The 23623-nt window shown below is 40.3% G+C and overlaps 10 protein-coding genes across 10 annotated transcripts; 6 read left to right on the forward strand and 4 right to left on the reverse strand.

Annotated features, from left to right (window-relative positions):
- Positions 1 to 132: 132 nt before the first annotated feature.
- Positions 133 to 2501, forward strand: I206_101498 (uncharacterized protein; the record flags this gene model as incomplete). Its single annotated transcript, XM_019158232.1, has 5 exons — positions 133 to 297; positions 363 to 542; positions 599 to 867; positions 925 to 1009; positions 1101 to 2501. The coding sequence occupies 5 exons, from the start codon at positions 133 to 135 to the stop codon at positions 2499 to 2501; spliced, it is 2100 nt and encodes a 699-aa protein (XP_019008845.1).
- Positions 2502 to 3050: 549 nt separating this feature from the next.
- Positions 3051 to 4190, forward strand: I206_101499 (uncharacterized protein; the record flags this gene model as incomplete). Its single annotated transcript, XM_019158231.1, has 5 exons — positions 3051 to 3157; positions 3226 to 3659; positions 3799 to 3824; positions 3895 to 3946; positions 4096 to 4190. The coding sequence occupies 5 exons, from the start codon at positions 3051 to 3053 to the stop codon at positions 4188 to 4190; spliced, it is 714 nt and encodes a 237-aa protein (XP_019008844.1).
- Positions 4191 to 4474: 284 nt separating this feature from the next.
- Positions 4475 to 5422, reverse strand: I206_101500 (uncharacterized protein; the record flags this gene model as incomplete). Its single annotated transcript, XM_019158230.1, has 6 exons — positions 4475 to 4558; positions 4628 to 4662; positions 4728 to 4947; positions 5020 to 5104; positions 5168 to 5302; positions 5361 to 5422. The coding sequence occupies 6 exons, from the start codon at positions 5420 to 5422 to the stop codon at positions 4475 to 4477; spliced, it is 621 nt and encodes a 206-aa protein (XP_019008843.1).
- Positions 5423 to 5883: 461 nt separating this feature from the next.
- On the forward strand, positions 5884 to 8195 carry I206_101501 (uncharacterized protein; the record flags this gene model as incomplete). Its single annotated transcript, XM_070202397.1, has 4 exons — positions 5884 to 6334; positions 6435 to 6608; positions 6697 to 7985; positions 8061 to 8195. The coding sequence occupies 4 exons, from the start codon at positions 5884 to 5886 to the stop codon at positions 8193 to 8195; spliced, it is 2049 nt and encodes a 682-aa protein (XP_070058498.1).
- A 251-nt stretch (positions 8196 to 8446) lies between these two features.
- I206_101502 (uncharacterized protein) lies at positions 8447 to 9542 on the reverse strand (the record flags this gene model as incomplete). The annotated part of the gene is made up of 4 exons (XM_019158228.1): positions 8447 to 8829; positions 8931 to 9046; positions 9179 to 9428; positions 9506 to 9542. 4 exons carry the CDS (start codon positions 9540 to 9542, stop codon positions 8447 to 8449), a joined length of 786 nt encoding a protein of 261 aa, XP_019008841.1.
- A 547-nt stretch (positions 9543 to 10089) lies between these two features.
- Positions 10090 to 12877, forward strand: I206_101503 (uncharacterized protein; the record flags this gene model as incomplete). The annotated part of the gene is made up of 8 exons (XM_070202398.1): positions 10090 to 10306; positions 10455 to 10550; positions 10664 to 10782; positions 10840 to 10983; positions 11056 to 11710; positions 11808 to 11971; positions 12034 to 12233; positions 12298 to 12877. 8 exons carry the CDS (start codon positions 10090 to 10092, stop codon positions 12875 to 12877), a joined length of 2175 nt encoding a protein of 724 aa, XP_070058499.1.
- A 1905-nt stretch (positions 12878 to 14782) lies between these two features.
- I206_101504 (uncharacterized protein) lies at positions 14783 to 15220 on the reverse strand (the record flags this gene model as incomplete). Its single annotated transcript, XM_019158226.1, has 2 exons — positions 14783 to 14845; positions 14918 to 15220. The coding sequence occupies 2 exons, from the start codon at positions 15218 to 15220 to the stop codon at positions 14783 to 14785; spliced, it is 366 nt and encodes a 121-aa protein (XP_019008839.1).
- An 841-nt stretch (positions 15221 to 16061) lies between these two features.
- On the reverse strand, positions 16062 to 21103 carry I206_101505 (uncharacterized protein; the record flags this gene model as incomplete). Its single annotated transcript, XM_070202399.1, has 12 exons — positions 16062 to 17360; positions 17417 to 17535; positions 17593 to 17647; positions 17711 to 19059; positions 19127 to 19291; positions 19348 to 19768; positions 19823 to 19881; positions 19936 to 20133; positions 20199 to 20576; positions 20667 to 20775; positions 20840 to 20984; positions 21036 to 21103. 12 exons carry the CDS (start codon positions 21101 to 21103, stop codon positions 16062 to 16064), a joined length of 4365 nt encoding a protein of 1454 aa, XP_070058500.1.
- Positions 21104 to 21419: 316 nt separating this feature from the next.
- Positions 21420 to 22269, forward strand: I206_101506 (uncharacterized protein; the record flags this gene model as incomplete). The annotated part of the gene is made up of 2 exons (XM_019158224.1): positions 21420 to 21897; positions 21989 to 22269. 2 exons carry the CDS (start codon positions 21420 to 21422, stop codon positions 22267 to 22269), a joined length of 759 nt encoding a protein of 252 aa, XP_019008837.1.
- A 463-nt stretch (positions 22270 to 22732) lies between these two features.
- Positions 22733 to 23606, forward strand: I206_101507 (uncharacterized protein; the record flags this gene model as incomplete). Its single annotated transcript, XM_019158223.1, has 2 exons — positions 22733 to 23303; positions 23380 to 23606. 2 exons carry the CDS (start codon positions 22733 to 22735, stop codon positions 23604 to 23606), a joined length of 798 nt encoding a protein of 265 aa, XP_019008836.1.
- Positions 23607 to 23623: the final 17 nt, after the last annotated feature.

Raw genomic sequence — 23623 nt, forward strand, 5'->3', positions numbered from 1 at the left:
CACTATAATTCGACTGGCTCGAGTCATTAACCCCACAATTATAGACCCAGACCATCTTCTCACATATTACTTTCATCGGGAATCACTAGACTAGGAATTCACTCGTCACCAACGAGAAGAAAAACAGACACCATGGATGCATCTCACCTTGCCCATCTACTAAGAAGATCTAGATCAAGAGCATTTGCTGCTGGACCTCATGTCAATGTAGATGTCAGATCGCCCAACGATAGCGGGATATTGTTGGCGAAGAAAGCAGCAGGAGAGTATGGACATGTGACCGCTCCCTCAAGTGCTGTGAGTCCATCCGAATCTCGAATGCGCACCTAATAGGAAAGCTGATTGAATCTGTGTATCCATAGGTAACACGTACAGTTGGTCAAGCTGTACAATTGACTAGTACTCAAAGGCAAGCCGCTCAAGCTGCTACATTGGGCACGACCCGTACAGTTTTGGTGACAGCTACTAGGAGCTCAGCTGCTAATTCTGCCAAAGCCACTTTGGCTCTATCAAGCTCTGCGAAGAGTACACTTGCCGCTTCTGTAAGTGTCAGCGTGATCGTTTCAATAACGAAATTACTGACGGCTGTTCATTGTAGTCATCGGCTACACCTTCGATAGCTCCCTCATCGACCTCAACGTCTTCCGCAGCTCCCTCAACCACCCCTACCTCTACTTCAACCTCCACAACACCCTCAACGACAAGTACCAAAACATCGACTACCTCTACCACGCCTTCTACTACTCACACTTCCACTACTACTACTTCTTCTACAGTTAGAGCACTAACTTCTACAAGTACAAGTACCAGCTCAGCATTACCATCATCTACCCTCACTGCCGCCAAGTCAACCTCATCTTCAGCTGGGTGAGCATCCGTCCCAATTCCCAATGCCATAAGATTGCGCTGACTTTTTATGCATAGTATGTCGACTGGTGCTGTGGTAGGAACGGTTTTAGGAGCTATCGTAGGTATAGTGGTGGTCGGTTCCTTAATCGGGTGGTTATACGTAAGTCCAGTGGAATGTCTCAGTCACACGTCACACGTCACATGCCATATCCTACATTTACTGATTCTCGTGGTTTTTTCATCTCCTTCAGCGAAAATACACTGCAAGATCATTTTCATCCAAATCATCATGGTCAAAGATAGATGATGATATTACACCTTTCCCACCTCCCAACGAGAAATACTCCGACAATGATGACATTTACGGTGGAGCAGCAGCGCCAGTGATTGGATCAAGGCGGGCATTAGCAATGGCTCGTGAGAACGCATTCGACGGATCACTTGGACGACCAGACTCAGAAATGTACGAACGAGGTGGTAATCATGCTGGTTACGGTGCAGGCGGCGCAACGATGGCAATTGCCAATTCGTACGCTGTTTCACCTACATACGGATATGACGTTCAAGGAAGACCTTACAACACCCAAGCAGGAGCAACTCCCATCTCATACGGTCACGCCGGAGGATACGAAGATCAATATTCACCTTACTATGACGTATCGCCACAAGCGGATCCTCGCCAACTCGTCGGACCTAATTCTCATCCTTACGCTCAAGCGCCAATGTCTATGCCAATGCCTATGCCTAGCCCAGTACCCATGGGTAGACCCGCCGCCCCATCGACTGCCGCTGAATTTGCTCTTGCTGAAGATTTCGCAGATGAACCTCTCACACCTGGCTTAGCATACACAGCGGATCAACCTAGAACTCCAGTCAGTCAAATTGGAATCGCTTCTAGCGGTCAAGAAGGTAGAAGTAGGGTATCTATGACTCCAGGTCAAAATCGTCCTAGAGTAATGTCACCAACTGAATCACTTATTGTTCACGATACGGTACCTACACCACCCCTTGCTGCTCCTCCACCCGTAGCGACCGCTTCGTCTTCATCTCTCACACCACATCATATCCCTTTACCAACATTCGCACCTCTTTCCCCATTGATGAGCGATTTCAACTTTAAAAGACAATCTCAACCTTTAGCAATGTATGAAGATGAGAAATCACAACAAAAGAGAATGTATACTGAAGTAGCTACTACAGCTGGAATAGATGAACCAATTACACCTTATTCAGCTACTCCTTCTCCTAATCCAAATATCGATAATAATAATCCAACTAGTGAAACACCTTTGAGATTACCTGAATTAACTGTTAATCCACCTGAACCATATGTTCATGGTCAACCACTTTCACCTTTAAAAGAAGTACCAACACCACTTTCAACTGGAGAATCTCTTTTAAACCCATTCGATTTACCTTTAAATCGAAATGCTCCAGCAACATCAGGTTTAGCACCTCAATATACACCAAGTTCAACAGGAGCTACTAATGGATTTTCATCTTCAATACCTTCTCCAGCTTATCCACCTCCAAGTCCAGGAGGAATGAGTGTTCCTGGAAGTATTACTGATTCTCCAAGGTGGACTGGAACGACACAACATGGAAGAGCTGTTAGTGTGTATGAAGAAGAAGATGCTTATGGAGGGATTTAAGCGAAAGTATATGAGCAAGGGTGGTTTAGATGAAATGCAGATTTGAATTCTGGAAGGGTTGTGTTCTGTGTTCAATGGACATTGGAAGAGAGTTGAAGAAGTTATATATTTCTATATTGACGCTGTGCGTCTTTGTTTATTTTTCATTATAGTTTAGTCCAGTTATGAAAGTTTTAGAATTTGCCCATTATTGCTTGCAAGGGGATAGAAATGATATTTTATGTATTTTATGATTGGATTCCAGTTGTACTACGTCATGGGGCATTTCCATTTGACTGTATTCGATAGCTTTGTTGCACCAGCAATTCATATATAGTCGTATGCATCCCGTACTTGAAGGGTGCCGAATTGATATGAATTAAGAGGTGGATTGATAAAAATGAACATGATTCTCGATCACCTGTAAACCCCGCTTTTACCCTGAATGTGTACTCAGCGTATGTTGATAAAATTGTCATTTACACTCGTAATTGAAATTTAAGAAATTTCAGCTGTCTGTTTATAAATATATTTCAACCTTACACATAGTATAAGAACATCGTCAATAAGATGTCAAACAATCAAGTCACTCAATCTAAAGGATATAAATATGTTATTGAACATATGGAAGAAGATGATGAAAATACAAAAGCATTACCTGAATGGGTTAAATTGGAGTGAGTAAATCTATAAAAATGATCTACTCTAAATCGAATTTAAGCTAATTGATTTTTTTAATATATAGATATTCACATATGTTAAAATTAGTTGGTAAAGAATCAAGTGTACATTTTACATCATTATCATTAAATTCAATTCCATCTTTAAAAAATCATTTATCTAAAGATAAATCAATAACGACTGCTACTTCATCATCAATTTCAAAAATTGAAGAAAAAGGAAATCCAACAAATTTAACAATTTTAGAATTAATTAAAAAATTAAATATAAATTTTGAAAAAGTTTGTTTATTAGATCCAAAAGCTGAAAAAATTTTATCAATTGAAGATTCTAAAAAATTTGAAATTTTTTTATATGGTGGAATTTTAGGTGATGATCCACCAAAAGATAGAACTTCTGAATTAAGAAAATTTAATTTTAATTCAAGACATTTAGGTGAAATTCAAATGACAACTGATACTGCTGTTGGTGTTACTAAATTGATTATTGAAGATCAAAGTGAGTTTTTTTTTTTTTTTTTTTTAAAAACTTTATTATTATTTTTCCAATTATTTTTGTTTTAATGAATTAAATTAAAAAAAAATAAAAAAAAATGATTAATAATGCTAATGAATTGAAATTAATTTATACTTGATAGTACCACTTGATAAAATTCCTTTTGTTGTAAGTTTGAATTAAAATACGATTTTGAAAAATGTAAAATTCAAGCTTAAATATTTTACCCCTCTTTTAGGATCTCCCAACTATTACTTTTAATAAACATGAATCAATTGAAATGCCTTTCCGTAAGTCAATTTTCGTTGTACATTCCCCTTTACATCGAATGGGTGTTACAATAAACAGGCAAGCATCAAGTCAATTGAAGTGCAAAAGAGATACATTTGATGGGAAGGAAAAATTCGAGTCAAGCTAATTCAATTCATCGCTTTGATAGGTTACGTTACAGATGATAAAGGAGAACCAATCTTACCTCCAGGGATGAAAGAACATCTGAAAGCAGATTTAAATAGAAGTATCGATGATTTCTAGAACGTATATCGAGTAGAAAGCAAAGTAATCAATTCTTATAGGCAAGATGAATTCGATTCTTTCACATATATTTCCAACATTACATTATTTTGCATATTTATTCACTATTTACAAGTTTCAGATATATAATAACAAACTAATGTTTTTTTTCTTCTCGGACTTAGTTTTTTCTTTTCGTTTTTAATTTTCACAGTTACTGACCAATCTTCTCACTACACAGTGGTGAAAATAGAAAACAAATAATGAGCTATAAGAGATCACAGAAATCGGCATTGATAATACACTTACGATAACCATTTCTCCCATTCTTCTTTACCCCATGAAGAGCTTACAGAATCATCTTTCAGGCCATTAAGAATGGCCGAGGGCTTAAGAGAGCACAATAAAATGAGTAACAAAGCCTAGGTTTGTGGTCAAAATTGAATAGAGAAACTTACTGTAACTTGAATCCCATTTTGACGACCAACTTTAACTATCAAACCCCAACATATTTGGATCAGAATTTTTTCCTTCGTATAGTGAGCTAAAATTACTTACGCAGATATTTGAAATCATCTGTAGCTTCATTTCCACCATTTGGACTTGATTTAACTTCCAATTTATCTCTAATTTCCCCAAACACTTTCGATTTAGGTCCATTTATCTTTTTGTTTTGTTCAAGTAAATCAGTAGCTAATTCAACTAATTTATCACGAGTTTGAGAAGGTGTTAATTGTGAAGAAGATTGATTGAAATATTCATTCTGACTATCGAATATCTGAGAAATGAAGAGTTTAGTTCATTCAACTTGGCAATTTTACAAAAGAAATGATAAAATGATTTGACTTACGGCTGTTAGATATTCCCAGAATAAATCATGATAGAGTTTACCGAATATGATAAGTGCTTCGGTGTGGAAGACAGCAAAGTAGTGGCTGTAACAAAGATGTCATGATGTTTAGATGTAGATCTTTATGGATATTATTGAGTCCACTTACAATGGCTGAGGATAAATCCTAGTTACTAAACTTAATTTACCTTCATATTTCCCTCCTTTAGTAATCAGCGGAAGAAGATTAGTAGTGATTGATTTTGTAATTTTAGCTGAGAATGGGCAAAGTGGATCAAGGTAGCTGAAGCATTATGATCAATATAAAGGATGATCTTCAACCTAAGGGGGAACACGCTTACATGTCGAGAACTTGTTCGCCTGTACCTTGACGAAGGAAGCTAAGGCTTTTAGGAAGAGACATCTCTTCGATCTTGATTCAGCGCTGGGTATCTCAGTATGAAGGGAGCTAGCTGAACAGTTGTTTTGTGTATGGATCTTTCTATGGGTTATTCAATGTCCTATATAGATGATGTTCTGGAATGAGAACATGCTCTTGGATGTTGTCATTCCACATTAATTGTCATCAACACAAGCTAAGAGATATGTCGTCATGAAGTGGAGGTAGAGAGAGGGGGAGACAGTTGTGTATCACGTGATTGATCGGGGGATTACGGTTATACCGAGCGGATAGATACGTGGGCCACCATAACCCATTCCAATTCATCTCCAATATCTCCACTTCCCAACGTTATGGCATTATGGTATCATTCAAATGAGATCGACATCTATTCTCTGCTTATAACACGACAAAATAAGCATCTTTAGAGAATCAGTTGGAATTAATTATCACTCATTGATACGAATAATAATACCGCCGATAAGATGTTGGATCAAATTCCATCTGAAATTATATCTCAAATATCATTTCATTTATCTTTATCATCTTATAATTCAAATTCATTTAATAAATTTGAAGATATTCCACCCATAAATTTACTACTATCATGTAAAACAATAAATGAAGCTATAAATCCAAATTCAAATTCAAGATTGTATGGTAAATTATTCAAATTGTTATTCGATATTAATGCACCTGAAAGAAGATTTAGAGATTCATCTCAAATTTCGAATGATAAAAAGGTAAAGAAATTAAGACCTAGAAAGAGAAGAAAAGTAAATGAAGATGATAAGTTGAAAGCAAAAGAATTAACAAAAGAGTTGAAAAAGAGAATTAGATGTTTATTAAGATTAAGAGAGATGATTAATTCTAAAGATGTTAGTGATATTGAAGATAATGATCTTTGGACTATATATTTCATGTTGATTGAGAATGGTAAGTCTCATCGTGCCTTGTCAACCTCCCATCCAAAGCCTCTAAATTCCAAAGTAAGTACTGAATGAACATTGATGTTGACCTGCTTTGATCATTTTAGATGGAAAGAATCTCGTACATCTGATCGGACCACAAGCGACTGTCCACTTACCTGCTCTTCTCGAACTATACCATGAACAACATTTCTTGGCTGCCGCTGTCGAACCCGGATATCCAGCTGAAACTGTTGGTAGATCATTGGCTATGTGGATAGCCTGGCTAGTAGGCGGATCAGGTAGGTCCCAGAATTTAACCTATCTTCCTCTTCAGCTTTCCCAGTAAGAGGCAACGCGGGGAGAGCTTAAGTATCGGTTAATTTGTAGGACCGCCGGATGAAACCCCCGAACAAAGAGAAGAGAGGATGTTTGTTCTCCGACCTTACGTGTTCGCAGCTCAACAGTATCACCTGTACTTCGCACCGTGGACATTACCAGATTTACCATTAACAAAACCGTTACCGCCTTCTGATAGCTCCAACCCTTTCGTAGCTGATCTAACGCCTCGGTCGAGATCGGTAACAGTGGAACATTTCGGTCGACAATTATCCGTTTGTCCTCCCTTCTTAGCCCACGCAGCCATATTGAGGTTTTTCTACAGGAAGCCAGGAGAAGATTTTGATGGGGATAGCGATAATGAATTAGATATGGTTACTCCTCCATTCATGACCATGCATACCGCTCAAGGTCAACAACAACATGCTCCAGGTCATTATCATCATCATCAGCAACAACAACATGGAATACATACACCTATAACAAATGGAGTCAGAGTAAATGATTTAGTGGATGGTATCATGCCTGGAACTGAAGGTATTGTACCTTCCAATTCAACTTCTCGTGCACCTACTCGTCCAGGATCTCCCGTACCAATCGAAAAACAACAACAATATTTACTTGGAAATAGTAAGATACATGATTTGGATTTTGCAAGATTAAAAGCATGTCATGATCCTTTATCTTCCAAAGGGTTAAAATCGCCAAAATGGAAAGGAAGTTGGGATGGATGTTGGGAAGGAACATTTTCATTTTTTGATTTTGATGCATTTAGAGAGATGTTAGCTGGACATGCTAGAGCTTTATATGAAGGCCCATATGGAGAACAAGCACAAGTTTGGAGAATGAAAGAAACTTATGTCAGAAAAATTGGTTGGGTTAAAAAACCAGATTCACCTTATAGTCCACATCAAAGTAGTGATGATGATTATTATACGGATAATGAGGAAAAAGAAAACAAGGAAGAGGAAGAAGGAGAAGAAGAAGAAGAAGAAGAAATTATTAAAGATAAAGAAGGATTACCATTAAATGGACCAAAAGTAAATGCAGGATTTCCATTAAGTGAACCTCCAAATACGTTTGCAAATTTAGCAAGTGAAATTGCAGAAGCTGAAACTTTGAAACAAACTATAAAACAACAAATTCAAGCTATAAAAGGATATGAAATTGTACCTTTAGAAGAATTAGATGAAATGTTAAATCTTTCAGATGAAGATCAAGAAGAAAGTGGTTTAGAAATGTTATTAAGTGGAACTGGACATAGTGCATGGGGTAAATTTATTTTAAAAGGTAGAGTTAGAAGTTGGGATGGTATGGCTAGTTTAGTTAAAGAGTATGCGGTTAGTTTATCTTATTTTTATTATTAAGAAAAGATTGATTGTTGATTATTTTTTATTTACTATATTTGCTTATAGCCTGATTCAAGGGGTAAATGGATTTACCGTGGATATGTGTTAGCTGGAGATATATTCGTAGGTAGATGGAGAGATACTTATACACCTGAGAATTTTGTAGGATATGAAGGTACTTTTTTCTTAAATCGAAGGTAATGATTTGATTATTGTAGCTACAATGAGTTATATTCAAAATTTGTATTTTACATAATTCATGTATCCGAGTAAACTGATTACCAAGATCAATTGTTATTCGATTCATGTTGTATTACCATATCCTCATGTTAAAGTGGTATTCCAGAATGTATATTATACCAGAATGTTTATCAAGTAAAATACACCTAACGACATAATTTCATACAATACATTTGAAAAATAATTATATATTTGATATTAACTTTAATCATTTATTCATCAATATTCATTCCACTTGCATTTGAAGAAATTATTGATTTAACATTCATTCTTTCTACGATTTTTTCAGTTTGTTCTTTAACAATTAATTCCATTTCAATTTTTAAAACTTTACAAGCTTCTAAACCTAAATTTAACATTTCTTCAAATCTATCAATATGTAATCTAGTTTCCATTTGTGCTAAAGTAATTTTATTTGAATTTGTTAAACAAGAAATTATTAAATTTGGTAAATCTTGTTCTTCTAAAAAACTTAAATCTAATAAAGGTTGTTTTAAATATAATCCAATTGAAATTGAAGTTATATAATCTAAAATTGAAATTCCTGATGAAATTAATGCTAATGTTGTAGCATTTATTGAAGTTGGTAAAATTCCTAATAGAAATGATGATTAACAATTAGCACAATTTTCAAAAAGAAAATTAAAATGGTAGATGAGTGATAGATATTAGCATAATTAATAATCTTAGACTTACCTCCATCAGCTGATAATACTTGTACATTTATTGTTATTTCACTTCTAGGATATAAGTGAGTCATTATTACAGGTTCAAAAGTTTGTCTTATCGATGCACCTATTTCTTGTAAACGTCTAACAAGAGTATCAATTAGCATTTATTTTTCACTTGCTCATTCTAACAGAAGAATCAACAACAATACGATAGTAATTCAGAAAAATAGGAGAAATAACGCTATTAACGGATCAATCGATAGCTAAACTCACTTATCACCCCTTACTCTCTTAATACCTCCTCCACCTTGAGCCCAAGGTACAACACCAACTTCAACATTGATTATAGCTTTATCATGACTTGCTTGACTCCTTTGACGTGGTTCTCTAGGCCCAAATATCGATACTTGTACAGTTGTTAATCCTTGAGTTACTGTTGAACTTCCTTCTGCTGTTGGATGAGTATTCAATTGAAATGATGTAGATCGAAGTTCGTATGGTCTCCTTGCGTCATGTCGTAAGCCTAATCAGGGAGAAATTTTAAACATTATTCAACACGTCGATGATTCATAAAGATAGTTCCGTTGAAATCTAACTCACCACCATCATTTAGTATTTCTATCCTTGACGAGGACATTCCGCTCAATTCGGATCAGGCTTTCTAAGTGTCCTATTGAGAGGTTTGCTTTGAGTATGATTTGAGTTGTGTTGTGAATCTGGATTCTTTGTTTGCTCTTCGCTATCCAATGTTGTAAGATTGATGATTATACCTATGACTATAAAGTATATGTTGCTTGCCTGTAAGAACAGTACAATCAAAATATCGAGATTCACCTTTGTGGAGGTTTACCGATCAAGGTCTTTGTTAAGTGGGGGTGACTTGAATAAATTGATTAGGAATACTGCGTTCCGGTCAGGACCGGTGAATGATGCATTGATGAGCACATCCTCGTCTGATATCCCATATATTCATATTGTCGTGAGAATGAGATACTCAATATCCATACATAGACTCAATCTTACTACCCAATCTACAATTTCAGCCGGATAGCTCAGCTAGGATCCGCTTGGAAGTTTGAGCCGTCGAGTATGGAACAATTGATCTAAGCTCAAAGCCATTTCAAAACCACGCCAAGCCCTCATCTTCAGCTTTGTTGTAGTGTATAATCAGATGATCATTCAACATGCCTCATCGTGAAGCTTCTTTCACTGATAAATATCTTCGTCACCATCATCATCATCATCATTCGCACAGAGATAAAGATGGGCATTCATATCGAAGAAGATCAAGAGATCGTACTTCCTCAAGCTCAAATGGTGTGATCGAAGAGCCAGAACAGATAGTAGGGGGAAGTATGGATGTACATGTTCGTGTACATAGCTCGGAACAATTCTGGCATGGTAAGTAGATCCCTAGTGTAAACTTCCTCTCCTTACCGGCTAGACATTATGCCTCGCCCAGATTTTTATTGCTGCGTGGGAACGCTCACACGACCAAAAACAATATCATCTCAGTGGCACAGTGCTAATCTACATACCAATAATTTAGAGCTCGAATTGATAGTCGATATACCCGAATCACCTACCCTAGCTCAGCTCGACGGAACACTACGAATGTTCGTAACCTTTTGTGCAGCTTATCATGGTGAGTCAGACCACTTTATATACCCCATATGGCTTTACCTCACCATCTATCGAATTGAATGCAATGCCATAACGATCAAGCGATCTGCCGAGGCTGATGCTTGTACTGTGTAGACAAGTACCTCTCATCGGCAAACGAGATACAACATGCAGTCGAACTGATCCTTGACTCGGAGCTTTTCACATTTCATTATGAGCGAATGGTCGGGATAATCATGTCTGATGCTCAAGAGGTAAGCTACATAAGCGAAACCATGCTCATGCAAAGCTAACGAATCACTGTGATGTAGAATACAAATCCGCATGATCTGTATATTTTGTACCATATGATTTGGTATTATGGTCATAGACATCCTAGCTTATTTAGGTCACATAGAAAATGGAGAAAACTATTGCCTACTTTAGGAGAAATAGTTGGACTGGATTGCGACGAGGTGAGACGGCGCTATGACTCAGGATACACAGACCTCTCCTGCATTGCGCTGACACGGAACATCGCAATATAGCAACATTTCGAAATGGGTCTACCTCCGATCGAAGCTCGATTGAGACTACCAGCCACTCATCTGATGTACGAAGTCTGTCGTGTTCAAAAACTCACTCCAGACGAATTATCACAATTCGATGATTCGTTTATTGATCACCTATTCGACCTGGTTGAGACCACTAGAGATATGCAAGATGAAAGGTTAAATTACGCAGTAATCAAATTGATAGTGGCATTGAACGAACAATTCATGGTATCTTCTTTACCTTCAAAGACTTCTTCGGCTTCCAATCAAGCTATACAATCAAGTAAAGGAGAAAGTAATGGGATCATTGGTATTGGACTAGAAAAGCAAATTAATGGAGATGGAAAATCAATAACTTCCCCTTCAGATATCAAAGTTTTTGATGAACCTGAATCAGCAATTTCAAACTCTTTTAAATCTCATTCTCAACCAAAATCAGGTTCCCTTCTCTCTCCAGATATGAATAATTTTGGTGGCGCACATGTGCGAAATCATTTTAGGGCAAGATCAGGGACGATGTCTTCTACTTATCATCATGATCATTCGGAAGAAGCTAAGAAGAATAATAGGGTACTTGTGGTGCTTATGAGGAGATTAGGTAGTTCCAAGACATTCGGTGAGAATATGATATTCATGCTTAATCGAGCGGGTGAGTCATTCATAACCTATGATCGTTATTCATTTGGGCAAAGCGAATTTCCCCATACGCCTTTTACTTGATATCAAGCTGACTGAGCCTAATATAGAAAACACACCAGATGATTTATGTGCGCAACTTCTTATCCTCAAGATCCTCTATCTTCTGTTCACCACCCCTGGAACACAAGAATACTTCTTCACCAACGATCTGAGAGTACTGTTGGATGTATTCATTCGAGAATTAGTAGATTTACCGGACGAATGCGAAGCAGTGAGTGCAGCTGTAAAGGCGATTGAACATCAAGTCAGCTGAGCCCGAACCCGTCTTCCTAGCTTCGTCATACCTACCTCCGAGTACTGTACCCTCTACTTAATCACACCCAATTACGCTCAGACCCATACAAGCGACCCCAGATCAAGCTTGTTCTCAGCTCTTTGATTGCCAACAACCACATTCGTGAAGTCAATGCTACTACTACCCGACTGGTGGAAAGATGTACAGCCGAGCCCAGAAAACTGGAACGTAGTCACAGGTAAGTTGTGTCTTCAGTATAATTCGCGCAAGGTCCTCAAACTGAATAAGACTTCTCATACTAGTGCTGAAAACGTCCGCAACGCACAACGCCAAGAATCCGCCTCATCTACTATCTCCCTCGACTCGATAGCATCCGCTTTGCCAAAATCCCTTGGCAGTACATCAATATACACCTCACGAGACCCAGTCCGACAGTCATCCTTGAATGACGTGTCAGCTTCGTTGACAATGCCAGGTCGAGATCGACCCTCATCATCAGCTTCGACTTATTCACACCCTAATAATTCCTCCCAGGAAATAATCCGATCTGAAAATTCGACCCCTCCGCCTGGATCAGCTGGCTTTTCACCAACAACGCCGCCTAAAGGTAGAAGAAAAGCACCTGCTCCACCCAAAACAAAGCCCAATAGGAAGATGTCGAATGCTAGTTGGACGAGTTTCGACTCTGAACATACCAACAATGAAGAAGATGGTACTTTTACCGCTACCTCACCCATGAGCAGCAGTGGTATACTGATAGATAGAGGAGGCAAGAATGTGCCTCCTCCTATCATCGAGATCAATCACATTCCAATGCAGCGAGAATCAACTGAAGAGGCTCAGAAACCCGTAAAGAACGGTTGGATTACCTTCTCGACATAATTCAGATACATATCATCATTAACAAGAATTTCCCACCAAATTACCGTTCATTACCAGTTTCTATTCCTATCATCGGCGGTGTATATATATTCCAGCTATCACATCATCACAGCTATCACATCATCAACTGCCCGTATAATGTCATCATGTATACATTATGAATTAAAAAGCTTAATGCATTCTTATAATTTAATCAATCCATACCCTCGTTATGCCTCATTCATTTGGTTTGCTGTTGCTTTGCTGAGTTTCATTGTTTCGAGACTGCTCGACCTACGACAGCATATTGGCAGATCTAATTAGTTTTTATCAATCATTCGCGAAGTGCTAATTCGGATACGACGTATTGACTTACACCATTAACGAACGATTTATTACTGTTCTCAACCACTCGACCATCGATCTCGGTGTAAACTGAATTCTCAGATGTAATTTGTCTTTTCGTTGTACCATCTGTATTCCTAAAGGTAATTTCCGTATGAACACTTTCTTTCGTAGATCTATCATGTAGCCTATATGAGCAGAATTCGCGGAACTTGGATAAGTTCCGGCGAATTGCGACCTTTTGGTTCAGTTAGTCACAGCCTGCTCACTGTATTCTTAACATTACTCCCCTGACCTTAACCCAATTGAGCATTGCTGGGCATGGCTCAAAAGACAGTTTGCACTACATGAGGACCGTCCTACTAATGAAGACGAAGCTTTCAAGCTGCTATCTGCAATATGGGACAACATGCCAAACTATGTTCCCAACAATTGTATAAAGTCAATGTTTGAGAGAAGGGATATTGTGGAGGAAACACACGGTTGGTACTCCAAAAAAGGCAAAGTAAGCATTATTTTTCGATTTCTAAATAGAGAGGACCTCTAACAACATCTATGTAAAGTCTCATGACAATAGGGCATCTGTGGAATGAATTGTTGTATGAAATGTACATGCATTAATTGCTGAAAATGGTGCTGTGGCAAAATTCGTGCCAGACTTTCCGGAACATATAATACGGTGTGGGACCACAAAGCTCGCCATTTTTTGTTTCTACCGTATATGCAGTCTAGCTGATACTCTGAGGAATACCACAAATATATCGATGCATCTGACAGCTGAAGTATTCACAAATCAGATAAGATCATATTGTAGTTATGCAAAAATGACGAAAACTGATTGGGATGCGGCAACATCAACCGAAATCTGGTAGAGCTGACTATTTTTTGGTATAGCTGATTAGGATTTGGTATAGCTGAGTAGGATTTGGTATAGCTCGGGCCAATTTGTTATAGCTCAATCCAATCTGGTATAGCTTGGTTCGATTTGGTTTGATTTGGTTTGGCTTGGGCCAATTTGGTTCGGCTTGGTTCAATTTGGTATAGCTGATCCCAATCTGGTATAGCTGATGCTATTTTGGTATAGCTTACCCTTTTTGGTATAGCTGAATAGATTTTGGTATAGTTGATAGAATTTTGGTATAGCTGACTGGTTTTTGGTATAGCTGAGGGAGACTCGCAGTCTGCTTTGCTGTCGGGTGTGTCATTGACAATATGACTGGGAATGACGCTTTGTGATACGTAGCGCTTCAATCATTCTTTAACAAGGTAGGTGCGTACAACATGCTATGATAATATGCAAGCGGTTCTTCAGTATAGCCAATATCGCCACTTCGTGTCGTTGGAAGCTTTCGAGTCATTACTGAGGTCTGGGCACGATTAGATGAATATATACATGACGAGTAGCATAAAAGCAGATCTGTATCGGGAGACTCTAATTTACCATAAGTTCACTACTAAATGATTGACGTATTGGAACGATAACCCTCAAATCATGTAGGCAGCCGGAAGAAACCCATTCTCATCCTCTCATTTCTCATGAACAGATTTTTCACTTGCGTCACCGCCAGACTTCTAAGAAGCCTAGAAGTTAGAACGTCCGCTTGCGGAACTTCCTTGAGCAGACCTTCCGGCCTCTGTACCTGCCTGGAAACAAGTCCATGTCAGTCCCGCATTTGCAGTATTCAATAGCATCTTTGTAAACAAAAGAATGCTTACTTTCTCTTGTTCAGGTGGCTCTTCCGGGTCCGCGTTAGCACTGAGTCCTTCTGAACTGCCCCACAGCGCATTAGCAGTATCTCCAGTGTCCGATTTCCCAAGAACGTGTCCTGAACCAGGAAAGCGCTCCCTGTAACTTTGGTCTCTCTCCCTGGGTGCAGTAGTTGCCCTATCAACAATGCTTCCATTTGAGACATACTGGACATCTAAGGGCCTGCCATCTCTTGACGGCCAAGTGCGGCCATTGACAGGGGAAGAGCCGCTGCTCCCGCCAGCCGAGTTACCTCCATGAAAAGAAGACATGATATATAAACGATTTATAATTGTGGTGGTGTGCTTTAGATGGAAAGATAGGTATATCAATAGCTATGTATGATATAATATTGTCTTAAAATTGGAAAATGAGATCTTGATGTTGATCAAAATTCGATTTGAGTAGGATCAAAATTGTCAGTATTTATACCTTAACAATCTCAATATCGACTCGAGTCGAATAAACACTCTCACATAGAGTGATATCATGATATGTCAGTAAGAAGTCCACAAAGAATCATGTCATCCTTTGATACTGGAAATGATAAGAAATCCAGGCTCTCGGACGGAACTAGAAGAAGAATATACATTTTCAAATTTCAACTTGTTAAGCGAGTCGAAGACGCAAAATATCATGAAATTGGGTGAATATGTAGATGATTTCAACAAAATGACGTTTGAGGACTACTTCGAATAGCGTAATGGCCTTCTCAGTGGGGATGTATGGGGAGCTCTGATATCATGTAGACTTGTATGACTCGTGCATTCTCCTTCGTGTCGAGTCGAGTTTCAGCTCCCCCATAGACAAGCCCAGATTTTAGCAATCCATTGTCTCAGCCTACAACGATTCAAATCTCTATACGACGAATATTCTTGCAGGGCCGATGCATGACGTGCTACAAAGGTTCAGGCGACCTGTAAACACACTTACAAAGGGGCGACCATACTTCAGCGTTGTACATCCTTTCAATATCGACTCCACTTTGATCCCTCTGCTTCCCTGTGCTCCTTAGGCCCAGATCTACTCCAGGCCGTATTACATCACAATATGACTCAGCACTTTTGACATGCCTTCGTGCTCCGCCACAGATTTCTCCTTTATACCTTGTTATCAAAAGTTGCTACCTCCTTCAAACCTCTTGAGCATGTCCATCGCACTAGGTGGCTTCCCATCCTTGTCCTTATCTTTCCCTTTCATTGATACCCTCCTAGCTAAAGTCTGATTCGTGGAGGTATCCTGGTTATCCGACTGTATAGTCGAATTGTTCAAAGATGACTTTCTCCCAATCGTAAATCCCCTGATCAACTTACTTGCAGTTGAAGGCACACTTTGGGTCGGTGTATACGCAGGACCAATACCTAATGCGCTAAAACCGCCAGGAGTGTTTGGGATATCATCCATATCTGCTGGGCTGATACTTCTGTTATCCTCAGACGGAAGGGCAGTTCTACTTCCTCTCCGACTTGTTTCGCCACTCCCAGCTGATCCCAAGCCCAACGGCGATGAGATCTTCGTGTTTGATTCAGGCGATTTACCTAGCTGAGTTGAGCTTTCTTTGCGTTTAATTATCTTCTGCAGCCCATCAAAACCATCTTTCGCTGGAGATGTCGAATTGCTCGATGTATTGGTAGCCATTGCTGGCGCTAGTGTCGATTTGGTGTGAGGCATATTTAAGCCTTTCGGGAGGGATGTTCCGGCAAATGATGATGCGGCACTACCTGGTCTCACTCCCGAGCCGGGATTCAGGTTTTCGCGTTCACCACGATTAAGGGGAGGTGAGACCGGTGTAGCCCCTCTACTGGGAAATCTGCTGTGGGTTTTACGTGGAATGGGTTGAGCTGATGAGGAAGGAAGTGGTACGGTCGGGGAAGATGAGGGTGGTGGAGGTAGCTTGGTTGATGATTCTGATGGGTTAGGTTCGTATGAGGGCAAGGGGGCTACGGGATGAGCGACCAGAGGAGGGGTATTTGACGTTTCAGCAGGAGATCCAGTACTTTCTGGGGGTGGAGAGATCGGTTTGATATCTCCGTGGTTGACAATTGGATCAGTCTCAGGCTCAGGGGTATCCGACTGGTCGTCTTTCCTCTCGTCTTCCGGTTCTTTCTCTTTCTCAGTTACACTGCTCATCTGAGGGAAATATCCACTACTTGATCTAGGTCTGTTCTTGAGTATTTGGGAAGGAGAAAGGATATCCACGTTTGAGGAAGGCTCTGATTGCCCTGGGGGATACGTAGTAGGACCTGGCGTACGCTGAGTGGGCGAAAGCATCTGGGATGCTGAGGTGTCTTTGTCGAGAGCATTTGAAGTTGAACGCCTGGATGGTCGTATTGCGTGGGGATTATACTCTTCTACGTGGTGTGTGTAATATCGCAAGCCATCTGCCAAACCGAACGGGTTGTTTTCGAAGGACTGTGATGGTATTTAGCAACAAAGGAGGCTGGCTTCAAGCAAGAACGTCTACTCACATCACCACCACTGGCAATGGCCTCTTCGGTTTTTATAATCCTGGCTATGATCCATTCCCTAGTCTTGATTTGTTCCTGCATTACATCAGTGACCTTGAGGAAATTGTGAGGAGCGGCGACTAACGACCAAAAACGTTAATTATGGTGAATACGAATTCTCGTGGTCCATCGCTTACCGTTGAAAGCAGCCCACGATCTGGCAGCGGCATTTCGTGTGGGCAAAAACAAAGCCTAAGACAGCGTTTGATATGTGAGCCTATATCTTGGAGATTATATCGATCGTGTATTACTCACCAGGTCACCCTTGGTAAAGTTGGTAAATGTTATTTTATTCTTCGCTAGATCCCTGAATTGTCTGCAGCTCTTCGACCATTTCTTGACCAGTCCAATAGTCTTACTAACTGCCTCTGAGAAAAGTGCCAAGTCGAAATTCTGAGCAGTTTCAAGCGATCTGATCAAAACGCTTTCCCTTAATTCATCTTTATTACTATTTGCGTTGGAGGTGATCGAGTTAGACAATTGATCATCGTTGATTGCAGGTTGTAATCTGTTTATGGATTTTACAATTCCGACGAATTGCGATTGCGAAGTATTACCGTTGTTCCCTGAGATGGTCGTACTGGCATTGATAGCACTCATCAACCTCAAGCAGACTTCGTGATATTTCGTTACCAGTCCAATTGAGTCTTTCGCAACATCGGATTGGTAAGCTTTTTCTTGAGTAATGGCACTTGCGGTATCCTTAGCCATAGCCATTTCATCCATTAAGACTGTCTCTTTACGTTGTACTTCCCTAAGTTGAGCTTTTGTAAAACTGAGTTCAGCTTTGAGACCATCAACCTGCCGTATCGCAGAATTCTTGACTGCGTTAAGCTTGTCCTCCAGTTCAACCTTCTTATCCTCGAGCTGCTTCGTCAAAGTGAGATTATGGTGCTCGAGGACAGCTCGGTCACCATCAGTCTCGGCTATATGATCCCGCATCATCCTCTCAGCTTCAGCGGATTGATTCTTCAAGGCTGTATCTCGATCATTTTGAGCTTCAGCTAATTGTCGTGTGGTAGACTCCAACTCAGCTCTTGCTCCAGCTAATTCAGATTCTAGGTTTTGAGCATGCAGTTGAGTATCGCCCAAATTTTGCAGGCTTTTCGTGCGCTCTTCTTGCAGTTCCTGTAGCTGATTTATGAGAGTTTGCTCCGCGCTCTTCAAACCGTCAACATCAAGTAAAGCTTCCTGCAGTCTGACACCTAAGTCTGTAGCTCGATCTTTCTCTTGGTAAAGTTCAGCTTGCAGTCCCTTGATAAAGTCAGATTGATCCTCTTGTTCACGATATTTGTCCTCCTGTTCTTTCGACCTTTCTTCCAATTCGGCCGAAAGAGCTTGACGAGCTAGCATTTCTTCGCTGAGGTCCGTGCGGAGCCGAACGAGCTGTTCTTGAAGCTCGGCTTGACGACTCTGAGAAGCTTCTAAGCGCCTGTCATACTGTTCTTCCATATTTCTGAGGTCAGCTTGATGAGCTGCCTCCAACTCGTGCATACGTTTCTCCTGTTCTGCCTTTTCCTGGTTAGCAGTCCGTAGTTGAGTGGACAGGTTGAGTGTCATGCGGGAATTGCTAGCTGAGCGAGTTTTGTCGCGGTTGGACAGGACTATCTCATGAAAACGTAACATGAAGATGTCAGCAGAATACGGTATCGATACGTGATAAGGCCTTACCGGATCTTTGTATCATACGGTCCAAGTCGTCGCTCGCAAAGTCGACTCTCCCTATCAAGCTTTCAATACTATGCTGCAGCGCAGAGAGATACTCCTCATCGCTCTCTTCTAGGACAGCAAGCACCTCTTGGTCGTCCTTAAGCCCTGCTGCCCACAATACCAATTCTGATGCGAAAAGATTATAAGCTGTTTGAATTTCTTCTCAAAACAGGATGACTCACTCTCAATCTCTTCCTGACCGAACTTCACCCCATTCAATCCTTCAGCACCTGTGACAACCGTGATGTCTACTCGAGGACCACTGTCCTCAAGACCGACTACACCAAAGGGTAGCTGCGCAACCATTTCGGCTTGTACCTGTTCTCTCCTTGTCTTTTCGGTAGATGTGAACCGAGTCAAAGTTTCAGATAATCTGACAGACCATTCTAACAGTAATCGAGAATACTCTTTCCGCCTGACCACTTCGGCAACGACAGTTGCATAAGCAAAGGGTAGTTGACGCAAACGATGTAGATGAGGAAACGCTGCTTTTTCGTGAAGATCTGCGTCGAGAGCACCTATTGGGCTGACAAGCTCTGTTATGCGAGATTGGAACTCGGCGACCTGGTGCAGATGCAAATGGATATCTAGAGTGAATTCGTTCTGATTATTATGGTCAGTCGGAGTCCAAGGCCGCAACAAGATTGATGTACCCACTTTCACTCCGGTCAAAGCCACAAGGTCATCTCTCATTGCTTGATCCAATTCAACTAAATCTATCCGTGCATGTCAGCTGGTGTTTTGCTCTGGGGATCCCTAAGCTTACATACCTTGAGCGATGTCCTCGGCACCACTACCCAGCAGCTCACTGAGCTGGCTAATAGCTACTTCTAATCTAGCTAGACCTTCCTCGAATTCCCTTCCAACAATTTCAGACTGTTCTTTGAAGCCGCTGCTTTCCGCATCAGACTGCAACGCTAGCTCATCCACGCGCCCCGCAAGCTGATTATACCTTTCGACATGTTCCTCTATCGCGCATTGGGGCGATCAGCCAGACTTTACCAACTTCAAAACCAGCGTCCATGTGACTCACCATGTGCAGTTCTACAGCTATCACGAACCTGTTCCATCTTCCGCTTATTGACAAAATCACCTATCGTCTTGGTTCTCTCATCCCCCTCCGAATCCTTCTTTTTCCGCAACAAGTGTGGATTTATAGACAATTTCGGTAGCAATGCCATATCCACTTTTGCGCCCTTAATCAAGCTTTCCTCAGTTTGTAATTCCTTTTCTGCCCTCACGGCAAATCGCTGAAATTCGTTGATGAGCGGTTGCAAATGGTGTGATAAGTTGGAATAAGCTATTTCTAATGCGCGAGATTGAGCTTGGTATAGTGATTGTAGGTGTGATAAATGATCATGGGCGACAAGAAAGGGATGTTGGACATGTGCTAGAGAGCTAGACTGGCTCGCTGAGAATTTACGTGAGTAAGCTTCATTTCACTTAACCAAATGAGGCCTTCGGCTTCAGAAGGCTCTTAAACGCATCGAGGTCGACTCACGATCAAGTGGAGGTGGAAGTATGACATCTTCCTGAAATTGAGTAGCCCATTGTTCAGCGTCTGACCAGAAAGTCTCTCGGTTGAACAGATACAGCTTCAATCTTTGCGCCTGGGAATATGCCATTGATTGTAAGCTGAAGCTATACTCAAAACGGCATAAAACAGAAGCTTACAGCTGAAGGGGAACTTGGTCCAGCGGTATTCCAAGCTTCTTCCAATACATCAGTTCGCAATTCCCTTCCATCTTCCATGAACAGTAACACATTATTTGGGGTCACTCCTGTCAATCCACTAATATCGTCCAATAGCGTTTCAAGACTGGATCTTTTGGTTAGCTAAACCGGTGGCAATGCGTAATCCTGTGCTCACCTGTCATATTCTTCTAATTGTCTTTCCAAGAGGAATAGACCTCCGTCAGAGGCTTGCTGTATGTCCATTCTTTAGTTCAGGACCTGGTACCAACCTCACCGATAATTGATGAAGGCATAATAAGATTGATACAAGAATAACGAGTACTTTGCCGTGTATGGCTGAGCTTTGAGGTTAGCTTAAAGCAACCGATGGCGATCACACGCGGAGCACCGCAAATCTTACCACGTGAATGTCAAAACAAATAAACTAGGTTCATAGACCTTACTCATGAGTATGCTTAGATCTGCCTCATAGTATGTACGAAAGGACAGCTATCTGTACATCATTGGTAACTCGTATTCAAGTGTCTACAGACACAAGACTTACGCATGCCTCGACACCATGGATGACTCAATGGAAGAAGGCGATTCTTTATTCTCGTTACCAGGACCATCAACGCGTCCGAGAGCACTTTATCAAACTCCCCCTCAATCAACTTCCGGTCCACCACCACCAATTGGATTAGGCTATAACTCATCTATCGTACCGCAACATCTTCCAAATGCGGATGAATCATTCGATCAGTCAAATAGATGGAACGGGGGAGCTTCACCACCTGGAGGATCGTCAACATCGCAAGACAATTATGAAGATGAAAATGACGAGAATGATGAAAGTAATGCTATTAATGGAGATCAGGTAGAAGGTGAAGAAGATAGCTACGAAGCTAGTGAAGGTAGTTCAGCACAATATGATCCTGATGCTGATCCAGAAGGATTTGCTCAACGTTTAGATGAATTAGCTGGAACATTGGAAATTTCGGAAGCGGAAAGAAAGGCTATTAGTTGGGGATTACCGATAAGTAGTAAACAGAGAAAAAGTGAGTAGTTTACATGTATCTGAGAGCCTCTCTTTATGGAGATGTGCTTCTTGTCAAACTCGATCATATACTTATAAGTCTGATGTGATAGATGCAAATCTTCCACTTGCGGATTTCCGCAAATTGATAAATCACCATCTAGAATCCACGGAATGGAAATATCAAACGAACACTCAATCCTTACCGGTGCCAGGTTGGCAGTCAGGACATGGACATTCAGATGGCTTGCCATTGGGAATGATGCTAGATGGTCATCCTATAAGAGCACTTGGTAAGGGATGGATCGAGAAAGACGAATGGCTAGATCCTCCTTCAGACAGTAGTACAGTGGATGCAAATGGCTTGTCAGGTCAAGAACAATCAGCTACCTAAGCATTACATTCACACCATACTTGTACATTCAAGTGAGTGCCATTGTTTATTCGAGAAAATTGTTTGCTGATATGAAGCAGATTGATGTTGTAGCTACATTATACAAATAATTTGCCGTCTCTTACCAGTATGAGACATTTTTTGTAAAATTCTGTTTGAAACGAAAGACTACCACGCACAAGATAGCTGAACAACCCAAGCCTAAAAGTCAAGGATATTGTAGTGGCAAAGTTAGTAGCTATAGTGAAAACGTGACAGCCGATTTTGATTTGGACCACTTGTCGAAAGCTGAGATTAGATAAGCCTTCGTCAATGTCTAAATCTGAAATTTTTCTTACCATTTTTAATGTTTCGTTCTTATACACTGACTGTTCTCACACAAATCAAAGCCCTATTCCTCCGTTTGTTACGTTCGAAGACTGATGATCAATGATCTGAAATGATTATAGAAAACAGTAAAATTATGATTTTCAATGAAGAACTTTCTAATGATCTTTCTTTAAGGGAAAATATCAAACAATCAGATTTTACAAAATGGACTGAAAAGATTAATCACCATCAACACCATAACGACAATAATGAAAATAACGACCGAAACGATTCTAACGATTCTCATCAAATTCCTTCGAGGCCAAGTATAGATTCTCTTTTATCATCAGTCGAATCTGAAGCTGAAGAACCATTACCTTTTACACCTTTGACACCAAAATTTGTTTCTATCAAATTACCATCTGAATTATTTCAAGATCAAAATATAAATACAGATACATTATCCAAATCTTGGGAAGAACCGTCAGAGCAACAACGATTGAAAGCTGTTTCACAAACTCCCCAGGAAGTTATAGTGACAGAAAAGCTAACTCGTAAAGATCAGATCTACATCCAGGAAACACCTAAAAACCAAATACCGAGAAATCGAGTAGATAAGAATAGCGACATCCATTCACATTCGATTGAACAATTGAAGACTCCACCAAATTCGAGATTGAGAAAACAAGGTAGACAACCTCTAATTGAACCTCAAGCTATTATACGTATGTCAGCACTTGTATATCTCTTAGCTGTTTCTGAGAATAAATTTGCAATGTGGCTAACTTCGGGAATATCCAGTGCGCCCTACGACGTTTTGGCGACATCATCCCCTCTCACCACATTCATTTCCTTCCCATTCTCCCTCATCACGACTGATTAGAAGATCAGCTCTTATAGCTAGTCCTACGATAGGTATACAACATCCTAATCCAGATCAAGAAACTACCAGAATCTGTGTCGGCTTAGCAGGTGTAGATTTGGATACGAAGCCTAGAACTAGGAGAGTTAGCTTATTACCCATTTGATAAACTAGACTTGACAA

The sequence above is a fragment of the Kwoniella pini genome, chromosome 2 (assembly GCF_000512605.2).
Source record: "Kwoniella pini CBS 10737 chromosome 2, complete sequence".
NCBI classification, from domain to species: Eukaryota; Fungi; Basidiomycota; class Tremellomycetes; order Tremellales; family Cryptococcaceae; genus Kwoniella; species Kwoniella pini.